This window comes from Poecilia reticulata, chromosome 7 (genome assembly GCF_904066995.2).
Source record: "Poecilia reticulata chromosome 7, P_reticulata-male-v2, whole genome shotgun sequence".
Taxonomy (NCBI): Eukaryota; Metazoa; Chordata; class Actinopteri; order Cyprinodontiformes; family Poeciliidae; genus Poecilia; species Poecilia reticulata.
The window spans coordinates 33,190,414-33,200,064 of record NC_088836.1 but is presented as its reverse complement, the minus strand read 5'-3'; the positions used below and the strand labels follow the sequence as shown (position 1 = coordinate 33,200,064).

At 41.1% G+C, this 9,651-nt stretch overlaps 1 protein-coding gene across 1 annotated transcript; it reads right to left on the bottom strand.

Annotated features, from left to right (window-relative positions):
- Positions 1–5,989: 5,989 nt before the first annotated feature.
- On the bottom strand, positions 5,990–9,409 carry LOC145552318 (ladderlectin-like). Its single transcript, XM_081609372.1, has 7 exons — positions 9,247–9,409; positions 9,082–9,147; positions 8,918–8,936; positions 8,016–8,110; positions 7,675–7,809; positions 7,047–7,158; positions 5,990–6,205 (listed from the first exon to the last, which is right to left on the bottom strand). Exons 2-7 carry the CDS (start codon positions 9,145–9,147, stop codon positions 6,138–6,140), a joined length of 495 nt encoding a protein of 164 aa, XP_081465498.1. The 5' UTR covers positions 9,247–9,409; the 3' UTR covers positions 5,990–6,137.
- Positions 9,410–9,651: the final 242 nt, after the last annotated feature.

Sequence of the window (9,651 nt, the reverse complement as noted above, 5' to 3'; positions counted from 1 at the left end):
GTTCAAGTTGTTGCAGAATCTTCCAGCATTCGGTCAAGGACGTTTTCCTGGTAGCGTGAAGAGTTACGTAGCACAAGAACTGATTAGAACCGGACCAAACCGGCTGATGTTGCCACTTCAGCTTCTCTGTCCAGAACAGTGTTCTTGTATGTAATGTGCTCTCTGATAGCAGACGTGTATTAAAAAAGGACGTATCTGTGAGATGTCGCTCTGCTTTCCCTGGCTCTGTTGGATTCAGTCTTTAAACTGACTGCCTTCAAATAAAACACCTGAAAGATAAAGTTGCAACTTTCTCAGTTCTTGAGTAGTTTCTCTACCTGTTTGATAAGGAAGTTCCACCACATTCTTGGTGTCAGAAGTGGGATCTGTCATGCCTGAAGGGCTCCGTGGCAGAGGACAAGAGCAGTCGGCCATCTTGAAGGCTAAAAACCAGCTTCAGTCCACATATGTTAAAAAGAGGGCAGGTTCTGGATCGTTCTCCAGATTTGTGTCTCAAGACAATCCTGTCACAGAGGTGTAGAAATGATTCCTTTGGATTTGATGCTGGCTGCTCTATGTTTTGCCTTTTTTGGAAACAATTAGAAAGCTTTTGCAGTCTTGAGGATGTTCCAGTGCAGGGGCAGTGATGCGACACTTCGATGGATACTGTGCGGCTCTTGGATACTGAAAGTTCCCACACTCACTGAAGGCAGCGCAGGATGTGAAACGTTAAAATTCGTAAGTCTTCGAGCTGCGATGTAAGACGTTGGTTCTGCTCTCGCTGTTGAACCGCTGCTACGCGCTACAGGTAGTAATATTTGACAGACGGAGCGCCGCTTCCGCTCCACCTGGTAGTGACTCTCACAACGAACCTCTGCTTAAAGCTGCAGCATCTAACTTAAAAGTCAATTTTACATATGTATTAAAACTTTCGCTGTCCTAATGACAGATAATTTCTGAAAAAAGAACCTCCTCCCTATTCTGCATAATTACTCCACTCAGTCAGAAACAGCCACTCAGAACTAGCAGTAATCAGCTAGCCGCCATGCTATCAGGAAGTTTTCATTCAGTAACTCAAGATTGTTTATTGTAATGGATCCTTTATTTGCCTTTGAATGTTAAGCTTTATACTTGAATTTTTTGGCAATGTTGAGAGGTTTTATTGGAGAATTGAAAGGTGGCTATACTCTATAATATACAGTAGTTCTTGCTGCTAGGCCATAGACGAACCGGAGATTTATTACACTACCACAGTTTCCTCATTACAGTTTCATCAGTTGTCGTGAAACCTGGTATAAGCATGTGAGATCTGTCCAGGTACACGCAGAAAACGGAATAAAGGCCTGAGAAATAACAGTAAACCTTGTATAATGATTTAATGATGATTATGGTTTGTAACAGGTTTAAAATAATAATGCACGTGCCAATGAAGGAATGACTGTAATGTATAATCAAAAATATATGTTCTGTACTTTTAATCAGCTGAATGTTATAATACATCATGGAAATTGAGGTTTAAAGTAAAACATTAATTATGTTTGGTAAGACAAGAAAGACTTAGAAGGAGAACTGTGTGGAATGAGTCATTATTGAGCGGGGGCGAGGGCGCGGCAGAATCAGAAACAGATGGTCAACGGAAAACAAGGAAAGTACCGGAATGAGGTATGAGTGAGTCATAGGAGATTTGGGGAGGGTTGGGACTTTCCACAGACAGTGAGACGCAGTGGGAAGGTTTTAAAGTAACGCAGCCCTTTGCGTTACTTTAACGCAAAGGGCTGCGTTAAAGTAGCCCTTTGCGTTGCACCCCACCAGATTGAAGGTGGGGTGCAACCCAGGGCGGCCCCGTAGACCGCCCTGGGTTGAGAAGGCTTAAAACCTGGAGCACGGGGGAGGAAAGGGGTTCTTCGTCCGCGGCGCAGAAGAGGAGCCAACAAGAGGAAGCAGGCTAAAGACCAGTAGAGGACTAAAACCCGGGACCAAGGGAAGCTCAAAGACTTCACGCCGCCAAGAAGGGACGAGTTCCACCAGCCACCGACCCTGGTTCCAGATCCGACCAACTCCTCTGCCTCTACCCAACGCTCTCAACTCTGTCGCAGCCGACTTGGAGAAGAGACGGAGGTCATTTAATGACAGAGATTCTGCACGTTAGGACAACGTACAGTTTTGCTCCGCTTCTCTTCAGAAAAGAGGACTTTGCTCCGGCTGAACAAAGACTCTGACCAAGGACATCTAAAGATTACAGCTGCTGAGACCAAGAACCATCGGGTATGAGTTGACCAGCTTCCCCCAAAGCCTCGCTCAGTGAACTTAGTGACACAGGTTAGGGATAAGAATAAGGATAGGATGTGATTGATTTTAATTTGATTTTATTATATTTTTACCTATTTCATAACCTTTGGGAAATTAACCTGCTTGTCATGTGCCCCTGCTAAAGCTTGCTTAATAAAATTATATTCTAAAATTCCAATGAGAATTGTGAACAGTGAGTTTAATTGTGTCAGTCTTAATTATTGTTGGTTCTCCTAAATATGGTAAAGTTAACATGCATGATTCTAGAGACAGGGTGGCTTTGTGTTTTCCTCTGCTGAGTGTTAAAATAATGACCCTGAGACTTAAATCTAAGTCACTGAACTTAGCCGTTAACAAGTGCCGTTATTTTAGGAGAGGAGCTACCGTTAACAGGAGTGGTTGTAGGGGTTATGTCGCTGTGAGGGCTACTCAGCTGATTGTTCCTCAACTGTAAAGGGTCATAACTTCTGGATCGAAGGTAGTCAGAGCTAGACGAGTCCTTTCCGACCCCAGTTTAAACAGATAATTCTCCACAAACTATCTCTAGGGTAAGACCCAAGTTTTGGGGATTTTCCGGACCTGTTAGACAGAGAACTGGGCAGTAGTGAGTCCAAAGAGTTGTGAGGCGTAGGCGGGACTTACTATTGGGTAGTAACGAACACAGTTCAATACTCAAAAATCTTCCAAAGTCTCAACACAAAAATCTCACCGTGTTCTTAACTTCACCCTTTTTTATATACTCTCATCTCCACTGTTGTGAGTTGGAAAGTTTCAACTAATGGCGTTGCTACTCTTGATTTGCGTAAAGATTCTGGCGCACCTTATACTGAGTGTGTATTGGACGACCTTTAAAATATTTGGGACCTCACAAACTCAACATCTGCTCCATTTCAGAACTGCTGAATAGGACAATTAATCTAAAATTGTTGATCTTAACAGACATCCTTTCCCAGTCATATTTTTGGTTCCATTTGCACGCAAATGGAAGAAAGGGAGTCAGGTCAGGTTGACCAAGAGAGGCGCCAAAATCCTTTCGCAAAAACTACTCCTTAAATAGTATTTCCGCTCTTACATAATCCCCCCTATTCCGCAAGTGGAATCCTAATTAACCTTAGCAGTTGTTTTTGTTAATTGCTATACTAAATTTACATGGCTTTCTGTGAACATAACTCTGTATATAAACCTATAGAAATATATAAGAAAGTCACTTAAAAGTGGAATAAAATGAATAGTGGGGGTAAACATTGTTTTCTGAGTAACAATGTTTTTACTTTTCAATATAAGATAATATTTTTGTGGAGAAAACTGCTGCACTGATGTAGGGAGTTGTTCAAGAAGAACAAAACTTGTTTTTTAGACTAACTATGGTATTGAGTTTAAAGCTGCTGAGTCCTATTTTACTATCTGTGTTTTATGTTAGAAAAAGGCAGAATCAGTTCAATTGCCAGTCAACATATGTAAATGCATTTTTACCAATAAAATTTATCAAACTCTTGTGTGTACTACCAGAGTATTTATCTTGCTAGCTGTGAGGCAAATGATGAAGTGAGTGTTCTGACCTGGAATGACATTTATTATGCTTCATCAAAGACTGAAGCCATTTTGTTCAAGTTGAAGTGGAAAAGATGTTTTTGGGGCAGTTTGCCACCTTGAGATGATAAAACATACACACACATATGATATACAGTGCAGTTCATGTATTACCAGGGATGACATAGTTATTTTGAAAAAGCAACTTGATTACTCAATGAAAAATCCATCAGAAAATGTGCTTCTCTCTTTTCCGTCCATTGTTTACGTTTGTGTTGCTGGTTTCACACACGAAACGAAACTCCCCATGGAAAAAGAAGAAAGCAACAATTTATGCTTTTACTAAAATATGTATAAATATAGAAACACAGTGACTTGGATACATGACTTTAAAATGATTATTGGATTGTAAATAGTAGCGTGTTAGATTACTTGTTACAACGGGTCAGATTAGAGTAATGCGTTACTAACGTGTTGACGTCAGGTTTCCAATGTATGTCCCTCCTAATGATAAACTCGTTCCTATGCCCTTACCTCCAGCCATGAAGGACTGAGTAAGGACTTGTATGATAACTATACATTCAATAACATATTGTGCTAACCCTGGTTCCAGCAGCAGGAAGAGGAGAAGTTTCAGGAAGGAAACTCTGTGATGTCATGGAGACCTTAAAATCCCACAACTAGGACAAACATCCTCTGTCATCCTCCATTTTGGATGGTGACACTGGATAGACAGAGTGCTCACTGGCAGAGAGAAGTCTACTACATGTCCCTGGAGCTAAGGGTCCAAACATACAGGTTACTGTTGGTGCATCCAATACTTAATCCCAGCCAAAGGAATAAACCATCAGCAAAGGTTTATTTAGGATTCTGCAGAAGGAACCATGGAATTTCAGGTTCCCTGAAGTGTGCACGGGCTGCACAGTGGCACAGTTGGTAGAGCTGTTGCCTTGCAGCACGAAGGTTCTGGGTTTGATTCCCGGCCCCGGTCTTTCTGCATGGAGTTTACTTGTTCTTCCTGTGCATGCGTGGGTTTTCTCCGGGTACTCCGGTTTCCTCCCACAGTCCAAAAACATGACTGTTAGGTTAATTGGCCTTTCCAAATTGCCCCTAGGTGTGTGTATGCATGGTTGTTTGTCCTGTGTGTCTCTGTGTTGCCCTGCGACAGACTGGCGACCTGTCCAGGGTGACCCCGCCCCTCGCCCGGAACGTTAGCTGGAGATGGGCACCAGCAACCCTCCCGACCCCACTGAGGGACAAGGGTGAAAGAAAATGGATGGATGGATGGATGAAGTGTGCACAGCAGAGATGTGCACATATCAGCAAAAATGTCATTTAAAGTGAGAAAAACTCCATTGACCAAGGCTGGGCGCCTGCCAGCCAAATGCCTCTGATGACTTAAGCTGAGGAGGAGATTCTGGGTTTGGCTGTTTTCACCAACAGCTTCCAATAGGAAACAAACCTCAAACCAGGCGCACCAGGCCCTCTTCAGCCCTTCCAGAACAAGCAGGTGGAGACAATGGAAGGATGAATGATAGAAAGTAATGCAGTTTAAATAAAGGGATTAGAAAATAGTTTTGCATGTACATTTTTAGGTTTATAGTTAACTTTGAAACATGTAAACGCAGCCACAAGAGTTTAAGACAGATTGCATTTATTTAGATTTTTACATACCGAGTGTCGACATTCCTTTATTTGAAGCAGTCTATGTTCTGTGTTCTCTGTGTGGTTATATTCAGCTAAGCACACAGGGGTTCTGTAGGATTTTGGTCTTTGGGATTACCATGGTAGAAAGTTGATTCTCTGTCTGCTGAAAAATGTATTCATGTGTGATTTGGATCATCATCCTGCGGTGAGACCTAATAACGATCCATCTGCAGTATTCTGGTCAGGGTCAACAGCTTTTAACTAAAGATGCTCTGGTGTTTCAGAGGTTTATGATGACAAACATTCTTACCAGGTTTCATTAGGTGTAAAATATTTGTGACACCAGTGAATTTGTTCAAACCAGGTGGTTCAGAGTTTGTGAAAACTTTATATTCCATAGATTTTTATTAGTTTACTGATGCACTGATATCCTGATAATTTTCAGCAAAAAATTATAACTGAGATTTAGAACTATTACCAATTGGTTTATAAGTTGCTGCTTGAATGCAATGTTGACATATTTTAAATAAAAGAATAAAATCAATCAGATTTCAGAGAAATGTTTATTTAAGTGATCAAATGAAGTGAAATCAGCAGTGATGTCATCGAGGCTTAACATCCAGGGGGAAGTGACATCACCAGCAGGAAAGCCATATGGGCATTTCAGGTTTTTAGGCATAAGAAGAGAAAGTTTAGACGGGTATAACACAGATGAAGGGAAGCTTCTTGGCACAGTCATCATCATTCACATATTCTTTTCCTGTAAAGAGACAAAGAGACAAATCCTGACTGCAAACCTTTGACATGATTTGATCCATTAAATAAAGCATGCAGGGCAGATGAAGTGTCTTGCCCAAGACACAATAGACATGAATGGAGTGGGGGTTCTGTGGAAATATTATAGATTTATTTTTGTTGAATGTTACATTGATGTATAATCATAAATTTGTCTTGATGAGTTACAAGGAGACAACAAGTGGGGTCTTGCTTTGTTCTGCGATCCCTGCCCTTTGGTGAGTCTGGCCTTTGACAGCCTTTAAGATGGATTTTCATAGGGAAGTAATAACGATAACTTCATAACTTTGTCCCAGGAAATGTGGTAACTGAGCAGAAATTTTTACTTTGAAGTGGTCATCTGTAGCCCAATGAAACTTTTTATGACTACTGCCCTTAAAACAAAGGGCTGAATGCGCTCTTAGTTATGGGGGGCAGGCCACAAAGCGGAGCAGGACAGTCACTCAGGGGCTGCATAGTAGGAGACAGACAAAGGACTTCACTGGGATTGCCTTTGGATAACGGTACGCATGTTTGATGCTTAAGTGGATCTCCAAGATATATCTTGTACTTTTAATAAACTTTGGTTGATTTTAACTCATTGACTCTTCTGGAATCTCCTGCATCAGCAAGCTTCAACTGGACACTTGAAAGTCTCCAACAGTTCAAACCCACCAACTACCCACTGTAATTGGTGGGTTCAAACCAGGAACCCACCAATTACAGGACAAACTCCTACCTACTAAGCCACCAGATACAAAGATATTATAAAAACATATATTTAAACATTTTTGAATTACAGATTGCGTAACTCCAGTAATAAATACCATATAAGTTGATGTCCATGCAGTGTTCGTTATTCCGAGCATTGTTTGGCTCACCGGCATACCAGTTAGTAAAAGTAAACTTGGAACCGTCACTCCACAACCAGGTGCCTTCCTGAAAGAACATCTTAGTTTTAAGCTCCTTTACAAACAAATCACACAGAACCAACCTAGACTTCAGTCACTCATTGTAGAAAATGTGAACTGTGTTTGGATCATTTCTATTTAAAACCCTCAGCTGGTCAGAGCAGCCGGTGGATAAACAGAAGCAGGTTCTGGTTCTGTTGGAGGTCTCCTCTCATTCTTCTCCACTGTTGCCACATGCTTCCTCAGCATGAGGGAGTTTAGCATAGTCAGTTATTCAATACAACAACCTGGGATTCCTGAGATAACTGTTGACCAATTGATATTCTAATCTGCAGTAACTGCATCGTGTTAAAACCAGGATCAACTGGAATGTCTTTGACTGAACTGACCACTTTATTAGGAACACCTGTTCAATTCAGTTCATTTATAAAATGCCAACTAACAAATGTCGTCTCAAAGCATTTACACAAAGTGCCATGAGAAATGCATATTGACATAAAAAGTGATCAACCAAACAGAGTTATTTGTGCTTTTAAAAGCTCACCTCTGCTGAATCATAACCGCCAACCCAAACTGGTGTGTCTTTTCCAGTTGCTTTTTTGACAAGCTCTCTGAGGAAAATGTACTCCTCTGTACTGTGGTATGAGGCCAGATGTGAATCCAATAAGAGGCAATGGTTCTGAAAAAGACAACAGTGGTTTAAACTTCCCTCTGTGCAGTGAGACAGTTGGTGCAGCTGAATATCGACCTTTAGAAATTATGGTTCTATTTTTTTTTAATCAGTTTCTGTAACCTTGTTGTTGGTGAATTTTATTATCTTGTATCAATAAATGTACATTTCCTTTGAATGTAGGAAATCTGCTGTGACCATCACATCTGCTGTACCTCTGCTGTACCCCAGGTCATTTGATAAGGCACAACCATGAAACAGCGATCATCAAACCAACTCCAGCCTGCAGGGCAGTCAAGTTCTGTGGGAGCTGGGAAATATGAAGAAAAAGGGTAAATACGTCCATCCGATAATCAGTATCATTTTAACACCAAACACAGTCCAGAAGTTCAGCTGCATCAGACATTATTGTGAGGATTTGAGTTTTTCTGTGTGTTTCTTTGGGCTTCTGTGTCCACTGAGTCTCCATGTTGTCATGTCTACCCTTTGATTGTTCTCAGCTGTGTCTCATTTCCCTGATTACCCTCTGTGTATTTAAACCCACCTGTGTTCCTTGTGTCTTTGGTGGGTCCTCCTCTTGACTAACCATCTTGTCCAGTCAGTCAGTCAGTCAAGTCCTTTGTATACCCAGTTGCTACCAGTAGAGAGCTTTAGCCTTCCGCTCATCTCTGGATTTTTTCATTAATGTATCATTTATTAATTCCTATCTGGATCCTCTGCGTCAGCCTCATCACCTCTCAATTGCACCACTACATGACAATTATGGTCATCATAAAAGTTATTAGAAAATATATTCACATGAAAAGCCTCTTTAATGACACCTTTATTGGTTCTGATTCAGTTATTTTATTCAGACAATAATTTGACTTCTTAGTGTTTCTAGCTGCCTTCTGTAAAAACTAGTGTGACCTATCTGCCTTGTAGGATGGGATGTTTCAATGCAATATGTACTGACTAAACAATTTATTAATTTACTTTATACAGAAATTAAGTCCAGTACTTGTGCTGAAAGGATGACCGAAAAGAGCAAAAGTTTCCTATCTTTTTAAAGAACTTCCCACAATGTACCTGTTGTCTTTTAGGTGTCAGAAACTCCAACAATAAAAGAAGCACGTACCTCTCAGTCGACATGTAGCCTGTGGAGGGAAAAACCCAAAGTTTCAGAACAAAACAAAGTTTTCTTATTGAACTTCAACCAAATAATGTCTCAGATTGCTCCATCTGATCTGCGTCAGTCAGCCAAAGCTCCCAACAGGGACGCACCAATCATTGTTTACTTACATCAGCTCCATCCCAGAGTCCAAAGCTCAGACCAAGAAGCAGAGTGAAGACAAGACCAGCAGCCATCTGTGGAAAGAGTCATTAGGAAAGTTCATAATTAGTATCACAAATCAACTCAACCAAGACGTAAAACATCATGATGAGCAGCAGGACTTTAAATGTTACCTTGTTTTGATGATTAGTTGAAGAGTCTGTTCCAGCAGCAGTTTCTGGTCACAGGATGTCTCAGAGATGGAAACACAGACTTTATATATCTTCAGTTTGTTTGTCTGTGAAGTGGACATCTTTGAGTAAGTCACTGTCTGTTCTCGTTTTGTCACTTTTTTACAACGTGTTCAAGTTGTTGCAGAATCTTCCAGCATTCGGCCAAGGACGTTTTCCTGGTAGCGTGAAGAGTTACGTAGCACAAGAACTGATTAGAACTGGACCAAACCGGCTGATGTTGCCACTTCAGCTTCTCTGTCCAGAACAGTTTCCTTGTATGGAATGTGCTCTCTGATAACAGACTTGTATTAAAAAAGGACGTATCTGTGAGATGTCGCTCTGCTTTCCCTGGCTCTGTTGGATTCA

Bases quoted from the DNA above. Each gene is read 5' to 3' on its own strand.
- LOC145552318 (XM_081609372.1), bottom strand. From the start codon at position 9,147: ATGGCTGCTGGTCTTGTCTTCACTCTGCTTCTTGGTCTGAGCTTTGGA. The intron at 7,810-8,015 runs GTACAGCAGATG...TGTCTTTTTCAG, and splicing joins TGACCTGGGGTACAGCAGAG to AACCATTGCCTCTTATTGGA. The intron at 7,159-7,674 runs GTGAGCTTTTAA...ATGTTCTTTCAG, and splicing joins GCGGTTATGATTCAGCAGAG to GAAGGCACCTGGTTGTGGAG.